The sequence below is a fragment of the Ursus americanus genome, chromosome 4 (genome assembly GCF_024610735.1).
Source record: "Ursus americanus isolate L20-20 chromosome 4, mUrsAme1.1.p, whole genome shotgun sequence".
In the NCBI taxonomy this organism is placed as follows: domain Eukaryota; kingdom Metazoa; phylum Chordata; class Mammalia; order Carnivora; family Ursidae; genus Ursus; species Ursus americanus.
Window position 1 is genome coordinate 84,804,030 of NC_142130.1, and position 20,530 is coordinate 84,824,559.

The 20,530-nt window shown below is 38.0% G+C and overlaps 1 protein-coding gene across 9 annotated transcripts in view; it reads right to left on the minus strand.

Annotated features, from left to right (window-relative positions):
- Positions 1-2,830: 2,830 nt before the first annotated feature.
- GRIK1 (glutamate ionotropic receptor kainate type subunit 1) overlaps positions 2,831-20,530 on the minus strand; it is a 364,961-nt gene continuing 347,261 nt past the window's right edge. For 4 of the 9 annotated variants that reach the window (XM_045785684.2, XM_045785683.2, XM_045785681.2 and 1 more), the window contains 2 exons: positions 19,864-20,114; positions 2,831-3,272 (listed from right to left, as the gene is read on the minus strand). In XM_045785684.2, coding sequence (XP_045641640.2) covers positions 3,117-3,272; positions 19,864-20,114 — 407 coding nt within the window. In that variant the 3' untranslated portion in view covers positions 2,831-3,116. Of the gene's footprint in view, positions 3,273-3,681; positions 3,769-17,887; positions 18,514-19,863; positions 20,115-20,530 lie in introns of those variants that run through there. The other 5 variants (XM_045785682.2, XM_087861305.1, XM_045785680.2 and 2 more) reach the window with 2 other exon arrangements.

Sequence of the window (20,530 nt, forward strand, 5' to 3'; positions counted from 1 at the left end):
TTCTTGATTGAGAGAGGGAAGCAAACTCTAAGAGACCCTTAACAATAAGGAACAAACAGCGGGTTCATGGAGAAGAGGAGGGTGGGGGCCCGGCTAAATGGGGGATGGGTATTAAGGAAGGCACTTGTTGTGGTGAGCACTGGGTGTTATATGTAAGTGATGAATCACTAAATTCTTTTTTTTATTAAAAAAATTGTTTTAATAATAACATTTTTTATTATATTATGTTAGGCACCATACAGTACATCCCTAGTTTTTGATGTAAAGTTCCATGATGAATCACTAAGTTCTATACCTGAAACCAATTTCACTATATATGTCAACTAATTAGAATTAAAATAAAAACTTGACCAAAAAAAAAAAAAAGAACATGTTTAGTCTTTTGGGTCAGGCAAAGGGTTAAATTAAAGCAGGAACTGCTGAGACAGAGAACGAAAAATTTGATCTATTTGATCTTTGTCTAGTTTCTTTGACCCACTTCCTCCTCATTTCTCTCTCCAGCTTCTTCTAGGCTAAGAGTTGAAAACTCTGAGCTCCTAGGTGAGACAACAACCCCACGAGGTCAATGCAAGCAAGGAATCTTCTCTTCCCTTTTCTCTGTACTAAAGGCAAGAAGGGCCCAGATTGGAAACTTGAAAAGGAAAATAAATCTTAGCCATGAACATTGTCTTTCAGTCAACACTGACCTCCCTCTCTCTGGCTGAATATTTCACCTGTGCAATCTTTTTCTATGAGCATCAAGAAATTGCTGAAGGAGGAAATAGAAGATCCAGTTCTTAATTAACTTTGGCATTGATTTCCATATAACTGTGTATGAATCACTGTTCTTTGGTGAAAGAAATGAAAATCTCCAAGATTAATGGTTGTTCGCAGGAATTTTTCTGGACCAAGTCCCAATTACTCCACAATTTCTTCTTTTTCTCTCCTCTGAACTGTCTTACTCTGTTCTTTGCCCTAACAGATACAGACACACAGAAACACATGTACACGTTCATACCCAAAGTGCTTCCAGAATGAAATACTGGGGTGGGGACAGGAGGATAATCATGCACATTAAGTAGTTGCCATAAAAGTCCTATCCTGCAATTTTGCCTAGTTCAATATATTTTTAACCAATTTACTCATAACAAGTATTATATGCCTTGAAGGAAAATGCAGTTATGGCTAAGCGAGAAGAAAGTGGTTAGTGGACCTTAAAACACCTATAAACCAGACTGACACACAATATATTTTAGATATTAGAAGTTGAAATACTTCTTTTCCTACAAATTGCTGTAACAAACTGTGAAAGGATATAGTAATATTTTCTGAAATGAGAGGAAAGTATCATATTGTCACATTAGAAAATGGAGAACGGTATAATTTTTAGTGAACTGAATAAATGACATGTTTCCCTCTAATATATTACCCTCCTAGTCCACCCTCAGCTGTTGAATTCACTGTATTTCTGTTTGTTTTTCTATCTGTTTCTAGCTGTAAGCATATTGTTCTCAATGTAAGCATCTTCATGGTTTTTATGTAAGCATCTTAATGCATTTTTAATGAAATACATCGTCTTCTAATTCAGATTGATCCCAAATCTCAGCATTGCTCCTAATCACAGAAAAATATCTGTCCAATATCTGCTATTGCTATTTTAAAGGTGGCTTTTTCCTTTTTATGTCTGGAAACGTTTTGGTACTTAAACTCTACGGGGACTAGATTAAAAGATTCTTTTAGTTATAGAATCATCCTACAGAAACGAATGGGACTTAATCAGATGAAATATCGTTCCAGTGCCTTCTCCTTTCCCATTGGTTCCCAATATAATGAATGATATCTTGACTCTCCAGTGAAGCCTCCCTCTTCCCCTACCCTAATCCTGGACTTTTTCTCAATCCCGTTCTTCCCTCCCTCATGACCACCACCTGAATCTCTGGCCACATGAGTTGTGCCTCTAAGTTACCTCCATCATTCAGTGGTCTGTCTGCCGCCGCGCTGGCCTGGCTGCAACGTCCTTTCCTTGAGTTTCTGAAAGAGGCTTCAGGTGACCCTGTCTCTTCCTCCTCAGTCTCCTTGCCTTCAATCCTTTCTTCACTTTCAGCCAGAGTGATCGTCACCTGTCAGGCCCATTGCATCCCCTTTGCAGCTCTTTTCCCTCACCATTCTGGCCTTATTGGCTCTTCTCTCAGGGCCTTCAGATATGCTGCCTCCTCAGCCTGGAATGCTTGCTTCTCCATCTTCTGTCCCTCCCTTCACCTGATTAACTTGCCATCCTAGTAGAGCTATACCTTCCTTCAGGAAGACTTCCTTGGTTGAATCCTTCTCCTGCATGTTCCTTTAGCTTCTGGCTTCCACAGAGGAAGTGCTAATCCCACTTTTAGTAATAGAATGTTTTTCTTTTTTGTTTAACTGTAAACTGTGTGAGGGCAGGCACCATATCTGCCTTCCTCACCACAGTATCCCCAGAACCTAGAATGGTGTCCAGAATGTGGTAGACACTTATATTTTTTGAATGAATGTCCCCCTTTTTTTAAGAATCCTTTTATCTTATACTTACCAATGTTCCAAATGCCATTTTAAAGTATTTATGAAGTTAGATTTTAAAGCACAAAGATGAGTAGTTTAACTTTACTATAGTGGCTAGGTATTTGGTATGAACTAAAAGTATTTTTTTTAAAACTTAGCCAGAAATGATTCTGTCTGTCTGAACAGGTACGAAGAGTCATCAAAATAACAACCTGACAACAGATGACACTTGGCAACCAAACATTGTGAATGGGAGCAGAGTAAAGGGGAACAAACCAACACCAGAACTTGTTCTGGAAAAAAAAAAAAAACCCTGTTGTTTTATTATTATTTAGAAAGCACACACATCAATTTATTGTGAAGAGAGAAAAGGCAAAATAAGTGAGCATACAAATTCATTTCCAAAGAACCAGTGCCACTTTCCAAGTACGATCTGTCTATGTGAGCTTCTTAAAAGTTTGTATTTCTTATATCTACATACATAACTCTGGTTATGTATATAGGTACATGGAAACACGTCACACGCTTGTCAGGAATCCTTTCTCCCAACACCTGTAGTGAGCATCTTGTTTTCCTTTCTGAAAGCTGCCTGCAGACATTTTCTTGGATTATGCCACAGTTTCTTTCCTCTGAGTTCGTCTCTGATGACAAGTAAGGATACTTGTGAAGGGAGATTTACCCTTAGTTCTTGACTTTTTCTTTAGCTTTTTCTGATTTTTGAGTGAGATTCCCAGTTCTTCCATGATGGCATTGAAAGAGAGACACTAGAGAACATGAAATAATGGAACGTCAGTGTAACCAAACTGGCTCCCTCCTCCACCGGTCTGTTTCTCACCTCAGTTTTTATGAATACGAGAGAGTGGTCTAAGGCAACTCTGACACAGAGTGAAGTTCCCGGCCAGTTCCCACACCTCCTCCTCCACCCACTGGCCATCCGCTTTTTCTATTTGGGGAAACTGAGGCAGCAAGCTAGCTGGGCAAACTTCGGGGTTTCATTCACAGATGCAGTAGTATAAAACTACCCAGTTAGGCTCTCAAAATAGACAACTTACCTTTGCTGAGACACCAAAATAGAGTTAAGTTAAGTCATTTCCCCCATTGAGATGATCCAAACATTGATAGGTTTATCAAGGCATACGGACACTTCAGTAATGCTATAGAAAATGAACAAACCTTCTCTACACCAAGGCTTTGTTTTTTTCTCCCATGAAACCTTACTTTGTTCCTAAAATAAAATCTAATTCTTGATGACTTTCCTTTCTGATAAAAAAAAAGAAAAAAAAACAATTTTAAATTGTATATTTTCTCCAAAAAACAGAGATCTGGCAGCAGCAATGATGCAGCTGTGGTTGAAATGAAAATAATATGGTACCGAACCGCACAGCAAAGATGATGGCATAATACAAGGAGAAAATGGAGCAACGATTATGAAATATCACACATATGCAGATGGCACATATATGTACAGATCTATTACAATTACACTGTATGGATTCACAGGCACAGTATACAAATGCTATAATAAAACATAATTTGCTGTCATTTCTTCCAGCCAAGATAAGATCCTTGAGTGACAAATTCCTGCTTATAGAGATTTCTGGAAAGTAGTATTGTTTTTGATGAGATCACCCTTAAAACATCCTTCAAATCCCAAAGCCTTTGGTCAAGCGTGTGGGAGGGCAAGTGTGTGACTCCTTTGTGATTAACTCACAAAATGGATATGTTAAAGCTCAAATGACAACATACCACCAGATGATTTCTCCAGGTTGTGAGGGCCTGATAGGAAGAAATTGGTGTTTCATGTGTGCAAAGTACGAAATGTCTCCTGCGGTCCTTGTATTTAATGGGCAACATGTATTTTTGAAAATTTACGCTCCATTTTTGTTCCATAGAGGAGTTGATGTAGTTTAAATAAAGTATTTTTTAAAATATTTATTTATTTATTAGAGAAAGAGAGAGCACAGGAGGAAGAGCAGAGGGAGAAAGAGAGGGAGATAGTCTCCAGCAGACTCCAAGCTGAGGTCGGAGCGGGAGGCGGGGCTCCATCTCATGACCCGGGGATCATGACCTGAGCCGAAACCAAGAGTAGGATGCTTAACTGACTGAGCCACCCAGGGGCCCCTAAATAAGCAGCATTTAAAATTTTTCTACTCGATTTGAAAACTAGACAGATAAATTTAGATCCTAGATGTAAATTACTGGTCTATCAGACACACACCTCTAAAAAAAGTAGTAGTTTTCATTTGACTTTTTGTCTCTTTTACACATAAGCATTTATAGAATTTGAATTTCATTTCCATTTTCTTATAGTACTGAAAATTCATGTCGTGCATGTTAATTTTCTTTCAAATGTTATGTTGTGACTTCGGTGAATTGAGAGGGGGATCATGCCACTAAAAGAAAAACTTTAGGAATGTTTTCTATGAATTATACTTCCAAAAAATGTTACAGTAAGTATGTTACAAATGAAATTTAATGTTTTTTTTTGTAGCATTATGTGATGTGAAATTTATGTGTTGTTACTAAGATGAACTGAATATTTTACAGTGCCTTCGTGGTATATGGTGTTGCATTCGGGTTTTTGCAACTTCTGCTCAGATATTTATTTCAGTGGAAGGTAGGTTTTTTTTTGTTTTTTTGCACAGGACATTTCTAATTTCAGGAAGATCATTAAAATGGAAGAAGAGAGGGAGAGAAGGAAGAAGTGCCAAGGATTTTATAGCCCACACTATTACACACAAATCTCACAGCAATCCTATAAGGTAGGAATTACTATGCCCATTGTGTAGATGGGGAGATTTACTATTGGAGATATTAAGTAATTTGCCCAGGAAATGTGATTCGTAAGAGGAAAAGCTTGCATTTGAACTCAGTCCATCTGACTTCCCAGACTCAACTGCTTTCACTTAAAAATCTCCAACACCTTGATTAATTCCTTTTTCTTAAACTACTATAAAGAGCTTTTTGTAGATTCTTTTCCTATAAATATGTGTTAAGAAATTGCAATCTTTGTGTTTTATTTCAACTCTCAAACTTTTGATTTTAGACTTTTCTCTTTATTTTGCACTAAAACTACAAGGCAAGTCTCCAAGTGTGGCTCACATAGGAGACACAACCAGGAGGGGATTTGAAACCCTGTCCTCTCTTATTTTGGGTGGAGGGGCAGTCACAGATCTTATCTTGACAATATGTTTCAATTATGCTTCTCTTTAAAAAACACAATCTTCCTTCAAATTTTGTATTGCCTTAAAATACAACAAATGTCTATTCTTTTGATGAACCCCAAGTATTTATTTCTTGCAGCCAGCATGAAAGTGAATATAAATATAGTTTTATGAGCGGTCTGGCTACTCTGTCTTTGGTCACAATGATTTCTTTTTGATTCTCACTTTGTCTCCAACTGTCAAAAAGAAAATGGCAAGATATTGGGGCTGACCTTTCTGCTTCCACGTTTTTGCTGTAGTCATGAGGCAAGACGACCTTTAAGGTCCTTACCAGCCATGAGCTCAAGAAAACCACACACTCTTGTATCCACAGGAAATGAAACTGTGAAGGTCAGCTCAGAATGGCATGGGAGGGTCTCCTATTCATTCATCGATTTGCCTTTTATGATCTCAGAATTAAAGATATTGTGCGCGTGTGTGTGTATATATATATAAAATAAATTTTGAGCTTCTGAATTAGGATAAAAATTTAAGTAGCTTTTCCAAAGCTTCTATTTCTGGACATGCTTTTCATGAACTCCCTTGTGTTCACAGGGCCATAGAAAAATTAGGTTTAGTATGGAAATTTAAATTTCTAAACTAATTTCATTAGAAAGTAACAGACATGTGGATGACCACCTCGCTGATGTGTTCAGGAGGCAGGGAAATGAGGGGTAGGGTGGATACCCCAGCATTATCCTCTAGTGCTTTGCAGACTAGAAATTCCCCTGTAGCATGCATCCTAGGTTGTCCGATTTTTCTCTGGTGGTTGGAGTTCACATTTTCAATGGATCTACATATATGACCATGAATTTTAGTTGTGAGTTGGCCCAGTATCAGAATGTTGGAGTTTAAGTTTTAGTTACAGTGCCCAGTAGCTGGGTTACACTGGGCAAGATGTTTAGTTTCTCTTTGACTGAGTTTCCTTATCTATAAAATGCAAACCGTAGCAGAAGTAGAAGGCTTTTCATAGAGTTGTTTTGTGAATGGTTGGGCAGGTACCTGTAAAACACTTAGCACAATGCCTGGCACATAGGGAGTACTCCGTTTCTTTAAAATAACATTGTGTATATCACTGAAAATATTTTAAGTCTATGGAACTTGCTGATATGTATTTTGGGTTCTGTTTTGTTTTGTTTTTTTGGATGAAAGGGAGGAACAGTGAAAGGTTGATGCTTCTTTAATTTCAGCCATCGCATGCCTTTCTATGCACGAATTCTTTGTTTATACCAGTGTTTTAAGGCAGGTCCTATAGATGTTTAACACATCGAATTTGCAATGCTTATTTTACTTGTTTTACCCAGCTCATAACATGTTTTAGTGTTATGTGGTAATAGGCTTTATGACAGCTTGTGTCTTGCCTGTGAAGGATAGGTGCTCAAGCATAAAGAGGAAATGAAAATTAACTGCAGTCCCTTGCCATTTAAAAAAAATTCTCTCTGCTTCTGAACCCATTGACAATGAATCCCTATGATGACAAATCTGATAGGAAAATTCACTTATAAATAAATGGGTTTATAGTAATAAACTATGTTAGTGCCATTTATGCTGTTCCGGACATTGTCCAAAAAGTGACGTGTGTACGTGTGTGTGCAAGAGTGAGTGTGTGCGCGCGCATGCGTACATGTGTGCGTGCGCCTATGTGCGCCTGTACTTCTCTTGTAGAGGGAAGGAAACTGAGATACAAGTGGTCTACCAGAAACCACAAGTGAAGCTTCAGCCAGCCCTGTAACTCTTCTGGTTTTGCAAGGGAAAGGATTTGCTTGTTTATTTTGCAGAAAGCCATTCCTCTTCTTCACTTCTTTTGTGCCTGTGCTGTGTTCCGAGTGACCTCCCCAGCCCCCCATCCTTCTCTTCTCCTGCCTTCTTTTACCTTCCTCTTTGGCTTGAGTTTTAAAAATAATTGCTGACAGCATGGCATTCCTTTGGATTAATCCCCAATATTTGATATCTTGGTATTGGTGTGAACCCCAGTATACATTCTTCTTCTTTCCTGACACCTTTATCCTTATATTACAAATATTCCCCTGGAAGGGGTGAGAGGAGCTAATCGAGGTCTTGTTTTGTACCTAAAATAAACTGCCTCAAAAAAAAAAGTAGTCTGGGGTGGAGAGTGATTTCTTTTAAGTTATAGAAAAAGTTGTGTGCTAAAATTTGAGTAGTTTACGATATTGAAATGACCAAGGCTAGGCTGATTGAGAATGGTTTTCTGACTAGGTGCAAACTTGGCATCAGATTACGAATAAAATATCAGATTGATCTGTCATTGTATATTTAACATTTATGCACTTGGTGTTTTTATTCATTGGTACATCTAGAAGAACTGCTTGGAATGCATACCTTTACACCTTACATTTTGTATAGGTTTCTCTTGTTACTTTATTAGGCTTCTTATTTAAAGACACTTGAAATGGTCTGTGACATTGTCTAATAAATTTTCACATTACGCGTTGAACAAAGATATAGATAATATTTGTGTCATCTTACTAAAAATCTTTCATTTTATATAGATCTGCTTGAAAGCAAGCTCTAATCTGGAGCCTTTTTGTAAAGACCATTTTAGTAAAATAGACCAAATTTTAGTGAAATATAGATATCAAGGAACAGTTTACTGAGAAATAATGAGATTATTATTGCTGTTATTTTCTTGGTTTGGTCAAATTACTATCATTCTGTGGAAGCAGTGTCTCAATGATTTTTTTTCTTTTTAACAAGAAGGTCTAAGCATTCACATCCTTAGCATTTTTAAACTCTGAGATTCAATGTGGGAACAGACCTAGAACGTTCAAAATGTCAGGAAACTTTTAAAGGAATAAGGATGGAAGAATTCTATTCATACATTTGCTACCTTAAGACTCTGGAAAGTCTGGTCACCTGTCTGCGTATATGTTTTATGTCTTCACAGGATAATTGATGATCTCAGAGCAGACATCAGACTCCAGTGATCCCCCACTAATTGTGTTAAGGAAGGGGAAGGGGAATTGTTGGAGTAGCACACGTACGCAACCTTTGTGTGAAGTTCTTGTGTCCCAGAACTCAGGATTTGGCTACCATTTGCTCTTGTTTTATCAGTTTTCTGTGTTCATTCAGAATCCCTGGGCCATTTCTTATGCAACCATTCTTGGACTTAAAAACAATGATTTTGAGAGGTTGGGAGCTGGCCATCATATCAGTTTCCAGAATAGTGGTTATGATTAATTATGCCTGCAAGCTAATGAGGGAGCTGAGTCTCATTACCTAAGTCTGTGCTCAAAATTTGGGGGTAGAGGAAATCTAGACACTGAACTAGAACTCCAGAGTGTGGTCCCCTCAACCCCACCTGTGACCCAGAAGCCACTCCTCACCCAGCCTCTCACTGCACCTTCAGTGTTTAAACTGGCTCTCCACTCCCCTCAGCCCTGTCTTCCCTTAGGCTACAGTTCGTCAATCCCACTAACTCATTTCCTAGCTCCTTTTAATTTTATGTTTTCACCATCTCTATGTCCTTTCCCTCTCAACTCCTCTACCTTATCCTTTTTTGCCCCCACACTTGAGGCTGGATGCCAACATCTTTGCTCTCTCAGATCCTAGGTATAAGCTAATTCTTTGCATAAATGCATACCCCAGAATTCCCTGTTTTCCAATCTGAGCTCCTTTGAACCATGAACATACACACCTGTGGGGGACACCACAGGCCAGTGACACCAGATACGTGAAGATCATCTTTCTTGGGTTCATCTTTATTAAATATTGTATTTATAAAACTTTTCTTTCATTAAAATAAATGTAAGTATGTAGTGGAATGGATATATATATGTGTGTGTGTGTGTATATATATATATATATATTTATTTATTTATTTTTTAGAATTCTTTTATTTTAATGTTTTTTTATTATATTATGTTAGTCACCATACAGTACATCCCTGCTTTCTGATGTAAAGTTCGATGATTCATTAGTTGCGTATAACACCCAGTGCACCATAGAGAAATTTCTCACTTAGGGTGGCTGCTCAGAGCTCTACATCCAAACTCTTATGGTATCAGTTCATTCTCTTCTAACATTAGGTATAATTTCATGGAAAACTTTGAAAAGTGAGGTTAACACTGGAGCAGTGTTCCATTTTGATATTAATCCATGTGCTTTTTCCAAATCTTCTGAATCTGAACCCTTTTTCCACTTTTAAAGTTATAGCAAGAGCTTTTATATGCATTGCCCTCAGGGTAGGGATGACATAGAAAGAAAAAAAAAGTAAAATTTGCAGCTTTTAGTTCTCAAATAGATTTTTGTGGATCTATAGAAGCCACTGCAGTCTTTGAAGCTATTAATTACAACAGCCAGGTGTTTGAAAGAAGGAAAAAGAAGGCACTTTGGATTGTAAAAGTTTGCCTTAGAGCCTTCGGGGCCCAGCCGGTGGGACTGGGGATGGGGTATGAAGCTAGGACTGTTCTGTGTCTGTTTTCAAGGAGAATTGTCCAGCTAGGGGCTGGGAGAGCCTAGATGCTGAGGAATACCAGAGAAGGGGCCCCTCACTTGTCACTTTTGGGGTTAAACTCCCATGGGGTGAGATAAGGCAAATAGATGTGAGACCGCTTAATAGATGGGGGAGTCTGAAAACACAGGGAAATCATGCCCAATCTCTGTCTCAAACTCAGAGAAAGCAGTCACTAGAAAGCAGAAATGGCATCAAAGCTGATCATCAGGCCCGTTGGAGGCTCTCCTCTGTCTCCTATGGCCTCTGAAGGGTGCTCAGGAGCAGCTGAAACTTTCCACTGCCCTAGAGTGGGCAAGAAAGTGGCTGAGAGGTATGGAGAGGTGGTTGCAAAGTGGCCCACTCAAGTGTTATGACTGGAGAGCAGAAAGTGTTTCTGCTATGAGGATAAGCCTCAGGTGGACTGGACATACACAGAGGCAAGCAGCTCTCTTTGCTTAAAAATGGCAGAAATGTGGGTTTGCATGCCAATCCAAGGTACTCACAGTGCCTTTCTCCTGTCCGGAGTCACCATCAGAGGCCAATGTGACCGTCTTCTTTGGCCTTCTGGCTTCCTTCCGGCTTCCCTGTATCTCCTGAGCCCGCCTCAGCCCCTCTTGCAAGCTCGGAGACTACACATTTCCTCTGAATATAGGTCTCCTATGTACCCGACGAGGCCTCCATGTTGAAGGTCTGAGATGATCCTATGAGGACTGACTTTCCATTACCATGTGGACAAGAGGGCCTGGTCCTTTCAGCAACTCAGAGGCTGAGTAAGGGGCACAAAAATCAGCTTTTAAGAAATTTTTTGCATGCCCTTCTCATACAGAGCATGGCCTTGGCCTTGAGGTAAATCGAGCCTGTTGGAGGGTTTTAGTTGTCCATAGTGCATGTGTGAGCTACAACGGAGTCCTTGCAGTACCAGCTTATGCCCACATGTAGTGGACATACATTTTTCTCAAGCTATAAATTTAGGTGTGCAAGAAAACTATGTGATGTCATAAAAAAATAGTAGCAGATCCCACCTTAGCTTAGAGGTCCCAATCTGCTAGTGGGTATTGTCAACTCAAGGTAACTCACTCTTGGCTTAAAACTAAGTTTCTTTTGGTCAGTGTCTCAGTTAAAATGAGCCTCTCCCCACCTCCCTTCTCATCTTCTTTCCAAGGTGCATCTGGGTGTAGTAGAGTTGAATAGAAGGCCTGGGCATTGGTGATGGTGGGAGCAGCTACTCTGTGGACACCTTCTGTCCTTTGGCTTCCACTGGGGTGTGGCATCCTAGGAGGTCACAGACGCTGCACTCTCTCTCTCTGCTGTGTTCTCTGAGATGCCTGCGGCCCCACTATGGTCTCCATGTCAGGTCCACACATTGAGTCTTTTCTACTCCCACCTCAACTCTCAGTCCACTGGTTCTCTCAGCTCTTCCACAAGGCTCTTCATTGGGAAGCAGCATGGAGTTTTGGCTGCTTTCCCTGAGATGCTATGGGACTGAGCAGGACTATGAGGCTCTTCAAGGTTCATGGCCCAGATGCTGTTATTCCACCATTCTGGAGACAGTTGAATGTAGAATTTCTCTCAAGTTTTGTCACCTCCTGGGCTATACCCTCTGAACCCCAAAATAGAATTTTCTGTTTAGGATCCCCCTTGAACTTTTCTGAGGTTTCTATTTTCCCGTCCTCAAGTTGGGACTAGGCTCAGGGGTGATCATGGGGCCTTCTCTCAGGGCTTCTAGTACCATGAAGCTTTAATGACTTCCCTCCCATTCTTCCCTCCTTTCCTAGGGGTCAAAAGCTGGTCAAGGACTGGAACATGAGGGAGGAAAACATCATTTTGTGCATTTCCCCAACCTTGGGTCTCTGGGTTTTGGCTCCTGCTAATTAGAGATAAACTATTTGAATTATAACAACTAACTTACTCAGTGAAACACCTGGTTCTTGAGCCTGAAAGCCACAGTTTTCCAGATTTTTGTCTATGCTACAAATCTGTAAAGTCTACTTAAAACTCAAAAGCTAAGAATTTGATTCGTGTCTTGCTTGGAAGCAATACATATAAAAACCTTGGTGCTTAGGGGTGGAGGAGGGTAGGGGTAAAGGCAATAGACAATATGAGCACATCAACCTTTTTCTTTGTTTTCCTTTGTCTTTAGCAGAATTTAAGTTCCACTTACAGAATAGTTTTCCCCAGGCACTCCAGTCCCATTGATACCCTCTTTCTTGAATGTGATTGAGAATGTAATCAGTTCCATAGCTTCAGATAACTTCTAGCTACATGTCTTCGTTTGGCTTGTTTGTTTTATTTTGTTTTTGTTTTTGCCTACTCTGTAGGCTCATCAAAATCAAGAATGATTCTACCTTTGTAGCCTTCCCTGTGTTTGTAATGCTTTGCTTATGAGTGAGTGAGAACTGTTTCACTCTTTGATGCCATGATGGCTGATTTTCTCTATATTCAGAGTGGACCACTCCATCCTGCATCATGGGCAGGAATAGGTAATTCTGCTTATGGCAATAAGAATTTAATATGTTCAAAGTAACTGCACAATCTTATTTATATTTGTATTTGGCTAAGCTTTTTTTTTTTGTCCTGCTCCTATATTTTTATTTCTTTCCCACTTTTTATCAAACTTAAAAAATACTGTGGCTGGAAGAGAACTTTAAATGTCATCCCCTAATTCCACCGATGGGGAGACCAAGAATGAGGGAAGAACAATGAGGAAAAACAATGACTTGCTCTAAGTCACAGACCCATTCAGTAGCAGCACAGCCACCTGCATTCTTGGCTTGTGATTGCCAGGTCATGTTTCCATTGAGCCGTTTATACATTTTAGAGTTTGTTTGGTTTAGAAGACACTGCCATTGTACACTGGAAAAATTATTTCTAAACGGATATTAATTGCTTCCTGGCCTCTCTGTGAATTGATGAATGTTTGGGTTTCCAGGCAAAGGAAAGCCTCTTTGCACAATTACAGAAACAACCTATTGAGACTTCTCCAATAAATAAAGTGATCAGACTATGGAAGAAAAGAAGCTGACAGCACTTGGAGGCATCTGATAATGTGCCAAGTGACACTTAGGACTTAAGATAAATTTGACGTTAGGGTGGGTTATCTGTGGACAGTAGTTTCTTAGTTCTTATGGTTGGTAAAGACTAAGTGATCAGGGTACCATCCTTTTTCTTGAGTTGAAAAATCCGAATATTTCAAGTCTAAACACTTCAGTTAAAAATTGGGCAGAAAGAAAATTCTGGCCCTACTAACTTAAACTTAGTGGATAAATGAAACAACAGTAACGTCTTTACATCATTCAGCTCTTACTCATTATTTTTGTGTGTATCTGGTTGTATACGTTATAACATGGAGACATGGCGGTATGGTGCAATTTGGCCGCTTCTCCCTATTTGGGTAGCATGTGAAACCACACAGAACATTTGGTTTTCTATCACAAAATATTCTTATTTGTGCAGATAGAATTTCTTTGAAAATTTAAAGGAGAATCCCATTTTCCATGATATCATCTCTATGAAGAGGGTTTTGAAAGCAAAAATGATTTTAATATGCTTGTGCATCTGTGCATATAAAATTCCATAACTGTGGGAAGCATAATGAGATGGTTCCTAAAGGCAAGTTAAAACTGCAGCAGCAAGCAGAAATTTTTCATTATCCATATGAGTTAATTAATAATGCCATTTGGCACAGTCAGATGTGCAGAAAATAGTGCAAGAAGTAAGAATGCTTTGCTTTTCTTTTGCTTTTCAAGGCCAGGCTACTCTTAAATTGCTTACTGGGAAATAGTGTAAAGGGTCATGGGCTTGGAAACTAATTGGGATTCATTGTTTTCCTGCTTTGCCATCGATGGCTTATATAGAACATAATATAATGCTAGTCAAATGCAGTAAAGTATTTGGAAATAATTTTGGGGGGAAGGTTTAACTATATGACCAGCTGATTTTCCTAAGGGCATTATCTCCACCCACCATGTGTTCCTTAGGTAGTTCCAATTTTGCTGAAAAAACTGTAAAATAATTCAGCTTATCATTTTAGTCTAAGACAAAATAAGCCTTTTTTTTTTTTTTTCCTTATTGCATTGGCTTATAAACAGGCTTGTCAGGAACCAGTTTAGACACCAAATTGTGCTCCACAGTTCTTCGTGTACTTGTTTAATCTTTTCATACCTCTCTGCTCCCTTGCTACCTTGAAATAGTCTTCCTCAAGGTATAATCCACAGATAAACTGCCAGTGTTAATAAAATCTCACTCTCACCACTTAATTTGAAGTCAAATTGCTGTATTCCATCTAGCTTTAAAGAAAACTCATGCTTACCGACAGTTTTAAACAGCTGTTTTAAGGGAAAAAACTCATGTTAGAAAAGCTATTTTAAAAACCTCTTGTACTAAAGATAGTTTTAATAAAAACTCATGTACATGACCTAATTTTGGAGAACACTGCTATTTTTAAGCTAATTTTTATGAAAACTAATGTGCACAAGTAGTTTTAATCATTCACTTTCAGACTTTGTTAAAAATGCCAGTTCCTGGATTATACTCACTGAGAAGGAGTCTATGGAGATAAAACCTATAATCTGCATTTTAAGTAATTTCCCTGAGTGATTCTGAGGTACGCCATAGTCTGAGAATTAATGATGTAAAAAGAGAGTTTGGAAAATTTTTTTTTCATGTTCAAGCCCCCCCTTTTTTTTTTCTAAATTTCATTAAAATGCAAGTGGGGTCGAAGTGGTCTCAGCAGTTATTTACTTGACGCCAAGAGCTGGTTGTCTGGGGCGTGTATAAAACAAGAAAAAGGTGAGTGTAAGGAACCTACATTTCTGAAATGTATGGACGTCCTTCAAGGGAAAAAATTAAACTTCTGATTTGATCATTTTGAGTAGGCCTAGCTCCTATAACTAAATATGAAGTCTGTCGATTGAATATCACGACATTTTTATCTCAAAGATGTTCAGTTTCTTTTTGAATTCTCTCCAGAGAAGGTGTATTGAGCATTGAATGCCAAATCTGTGCTATATCTTGCTTAGAATTAGTGGTCATGCCTCTAGAATCAATCAATAAACATTAGTGACTTATTGAATGCCAATTATATGCATAAGATTATGCTTTAGATCACTACTACATGATAGAATCACCTGATTATCTCAAAAAAAAAAAAGCTATTGTCCTACCCCCATTTCAGACTAATCTAATTAGAATTTCTAGAGATGAGGTTCAAAACTTCTGCTAGATCCTCACGTATTGCTGAATTGGGTCCTTCTGTTGGGTACAATGAAATTGCCCTTGATTATTAATGCTTGTATGAGGAAATGTGGTTTTAGATTACAGTTTGAATCTCTAAATTGGAAAACCTCTTTTCCAAACTGTATTAAGATGCATGATAAATTGTACTTGGTGTCCACCTGACCAGAGACCAATACTTAATTTCTCCATAAGGAACTAACATCTGTTAGCCAATATCTTTAAACAGGATTCTTATAAATGATTTCATTTTCTATGCCATTATATTATTTCATTTAATGCTCATAGCAAATATAGGTCAACAGATCTTCATTTTACAATTGAGGAAATTGAAGCTCAGAGAAATTAAAAATTGCACCCAATAAACAAAACTATTGTTATTAAATGGCAGCTATGTGCCAGGCATGGCTAATGTGTTTTGTACATTATCACTGGATGAAATACACATCATCATTACAGTGTTCCCTGGAGTATGATGTGTAGAACAATGGTCTGTCAAGATGCTTGGGAAAAATAGATTCTGTTATCTAATAAGTTTGGGAAATACTGACTAATTTCCAATTTTGTTGAAAATTCCCAGTGCATCATAGCATATTAAACACAATGAGATACCATGCAGTTAAGGAATGTTTAGAGTAGTGCTCCCTGGGTCCCTTGACCAGGAAAATCTTATTTGAGTAACACTTGCCAGTGGGACCCATTGTGAAAGATACTCCTTCAGTACAATCTTGTGACCTAGAAATTATGTCCTGGTATGACATATTAAGAAACCAAGGCTTTGAGAAATTCAGTCGCTTGTCTATAGTCATTCAGCACGTGGCTGTACTAGAAACTGCACCTAAGTTTGGTTGATTTTGAAAATTCTCTTATGATTCTAGAATCTAGGACTCTAGGCTGCTGACTAATATCTATTTCTCTGTTAGTAAAGCTGAAATAAAATTGTTGAAAGGATTAAATGTAATGCTGTATCATTTCAAACATTTTGAAAATATTCAAAATATTTTGAAAATTGTTAAATAACATGTAAATATCGGAAGTAGCTAGTATATGCTTACAGTGGCACACAGATATTAATTTTATCCAAACCTCTGAGTTACACTTTTAAAAGATAGTCTCTGTAGAAAAGTGAATTTTGTTATTGTTAACCTTGATCATCTAAACTTCATCAATAACCCTTATACTTTTTTTTTGTAGCACCTTTGATTTATTGAGTAGCCCTTGGGAATATAAACTTATGTAACTTGTGATTTCAATATACAGAATCAATGAAATATGAATAATAAAATATTTTTCCCAACATTTGACTCTATTGATTATGAAGATGTAACCTGTGACCTAGGACAAAGTATGTTGCTTTCACTTCAGTAATAGTAAATAAATGTTGGTGTAATTTATAGATATTTTCTTAAAAGTACATTTATTTAAAGAAGAAAGCAAGACTGAGAAACAATCAGGGCAAGAACCAACTTTCCTAAACATGCTTTACTGGAGAAATATAATGTTGATTGGAGAGACCTCTGGTTCGAAATTTGGAACCCATTTAAAGGCAAGCAAAGAGAAGGCAAAATATTACATGATTGCACAGATGGCTTATCTTTACTTCTGAGAAATATGTTTTGGGGGCTAACTTCATATGTCAAAGGTAATCCCATTAAGGAGAACAAAGACCAACTGATCCCATATTGAGGGAAGATGAAAGGCATCTTCAATCCCCCTACTCACTGTGAAGAGGAAAGAAGCCCAGAGGGACAGCAGACATCCTTCATAACAACAAATTAAGTATGCAGTTGGTTTTCTGTGTCACCAAGCTGAGTTATAGTGGGAATTATTTACAACATTTTGAATGCAGGTGGAAAATAAATCTACAGAGATCTGTAACTAATGTGTATGGAAATTCTTTCCTCTATTTATTTTCTCCTCCTTGCCCTTCTCCCCAATATACTTGAAATGAATTGATAACGACGAAGGGTCCAGAGAAATGAGTATGAAAGTGGCAATGCTCAGAAAAGATTGCTATGAGAACAACCACTCTATTCTGGGTAAGTAGGAAGGGAATAAAATAACGTCTCGTGAAAAGATGTTCGTCAGTGCAGAGTGAGAGTAAGTGGAAAATAGAAGATGTTATGCATTAGTTCCTAGTTGAGGACCTTGTTTGGAGCTTGCAAGAAATAATCTGTAGCATGAAAAAAAAAAATCACAGTTCCTTAGAGACTCTGAGCATGCTATGATCTAAACCTACGAGGATTGTCAAGTAAGTGTTACGTGAGAGCTTGGTGATAATGAATTTCTACCCAGGGATCATTCTTGACTGTGTCGTGCCTTCCTGAGTGATGTTCAATTTAGCTAATGCTCTTCTGTGACGCCAGAGGTTTCAAGTTTAGCTATCATTTTCTGGATCACATTTTTCAATTTTTAAAATCCAAGACATCTTTGAGTCTTTGTGTAAATAATTCATTTTAAATAGTGAAATCAACATTGTTATGGAGTTACTACAAAAAGATAGGGCTTTGGGTAGTTTGACCATGCAGATCTACAGAACGTGAGGGATGGGGAGAAGGAAAGAGGAGAAAAAAAAGGTCCACAAAGATGAAAACAATTCCACAATATTAGCATTTTGTTTTTATGCTTTGCACTGATGAAAGTCTCGATCTACTTTTTCATAAGGAAAGACCTGCTTATTTTTAATGCATGAATATAGAACTAAGATAACCATTGTCTTGATGGTATAGTGGATTCTGGAAAATACACATATCTTGGAGTTTATATACCCCTAATACACCTCGGTTTCAACACTGAATGCACATCTGTTCTCAGTGCATTGAATTCAATGTCTAGAGTCCATGAGTTTTGCCATCTTAAAGGGATAGGGAATTATGACTATATATGCTCAGTCGATACAGATATCATCAACAACACCAATTAGCAGGAACGATTTCTACTGGGCACACTGTTTTTTTCTTTAACTGATTACACAGTATGAACTGAGGACTGTGTCCGAATCCCTCTCTCCTCTCGAATTAATTTGCCACATTCTAAATCCGTAGATAAAGTGGTTCCAGAAGTGGAGTTGGTTGGATGGGTTTGCTTACACTGCAGTCCATAAAAGAAACAAAAAGCCTTGCATGCAAAAGAAATGAGAAAAATATAGAAAAAAATGAATAAATCAGAAGCAAAAATGAATGTTTAAATGAAAATTTAAATAAAATGAAGCTGACAATTATGAGAAGCACATTAAAGCATAACATATACAAGCTTTTATTTTTCAAATTAGTTGCATAAAAACAAGACACCTCAAGAGCAAATTGAAAGTTAAAACAAAGCTGAACAGTCCATTTCCCTTTTAAGTAAAGATAGTTTTCTCTATCAAACTCTAAGAAAGGGGTGCTTAATGTTCTCACAATTGCCTTGTATTGTGGGAAAATTTTCATGATAAAACCAGGTTTAATCAATCACCCCCAGCTTTGGGAGTGTAAGGAAAGTGTCCACTTAAAGGAGGTGGGACTGGTGTGAGATTATTAATCAGAACTGGCTACATAATTCGTGGGGCCCAGTGCAAAGTGAAAATGTGGAATCCCTTGATTAAAAATTATTAATCAATAGGACACTGACAGCTGAGCATTAAACTAGCCCTGTTATTAATTGTTTATAACCTCAAAATTCTAACAATAACTTTAAATTGAATGGGTGGTCTAATGCACCACAATGGGCATGAGCTTTGTACTTATTGTTTATTCTAGTATGCTTATGAAGGAATTCTCTTTAACACAGTCATCTTATTCAGAATGGTGTTAAGTTCCTGGTGTGAATTCTATCAAAGATAAAAGTGACAGGCAATAATGGTTGACTGCTAAAATCAACTATAATCCTAAATACAATTTGGAAAAGTAAAGTCTCTAATATATTTCATTGTCATTCTGTATAATTCATCATATTCCTGGTCCCCCCAAATTGGTGAATTATCCATTTACAAATCATATTTTGAGAGAGGTAAGTGCTCAGTTTCAAAATACTACATTTATATCTTTATGTAAATTGCTTTGCATTAGTGCCCATGCTCTGCATCTAGACTTAAAGAAAAGATGGTAACATTTCTCTCAAAGATCTTTTTATATCTTTTCCAATTTTGGATTTATTTCTTGCTTGCTTTATCTAGGGTTTCTATCTTAAGAGCAAATAACTGTTCAAGAAATTAACTGAGTTTGGAATTTCTGCACTGCCATTCCAAATAGTGCTAATTGGATTTAGTATATAAGGTGCTTCCTTCTTCTCATTAATAAATGATGGGGCTACAGTGCCAACAGCACCTGGCAGGGATTCAATAGCTCTTTGCTCTAACTCAGAAATGGCTCTTCTGGGCTTCTAAGTCAATAGACTGTTACAAAAAAGGGCAGGCGTCTTTAAACCCCCCAAACTGAAGACAGATAACGCAAACTAAAAACTACCTAGTCCTAGAAAGAGATGACTCACCTGTTCAATATCATTGTTCTTCCGTGATTTGTATATAAATTCTCCGATGGCTACAAATACAGACAGGACCAGTCCAGCAGCCAGAACAATGAAGATGCCCCCAATATTTTCTACTCCCAGAGCACTGGCCTCTTTGCTGTCTTCCTCGGGGCAGCCATTCCCCCGCCACCACTTCTCTTTCATCATATGCAGCTTGCCTTCTTCTTGTAACTGAAGAATAGCAATTGTGATTTTATCCCGGTAAGGCGAGCCTGGAAGTAAGGTCATTGGGATGTTGGTCACCAAAGGGTTGAAGATGTCAAGAGGGATTATTGTCTTAAAGGTAACGACTTTATGGCTGTTGGGAAACCCCAATCCACAAATTGACTGGCAAAGGGCACGGAGGTTGAATTCTATATTTTGAAGGCTCCAAATAATTGGAAAGTGGATAGCTGACATGCTGAGATTACCTCTTGCCCAGACTGTCTGTTTCTTTTAAATAAGGAAAAGCTGAGCTGGGAATTCTGTGACATACCTCTGCTTCTGGTGAGCTTTTTATAAATCTTTTCCCATGTTGGGGGATTTTGTTGTTTAGATTCTATTTTTTCTCGGTTGTCTAACATCGTGACAGCCTGGCTAGATGATCACCAGTGCCATCTCGTTTTCTTTCTAGGGCAGCAGCTAGACA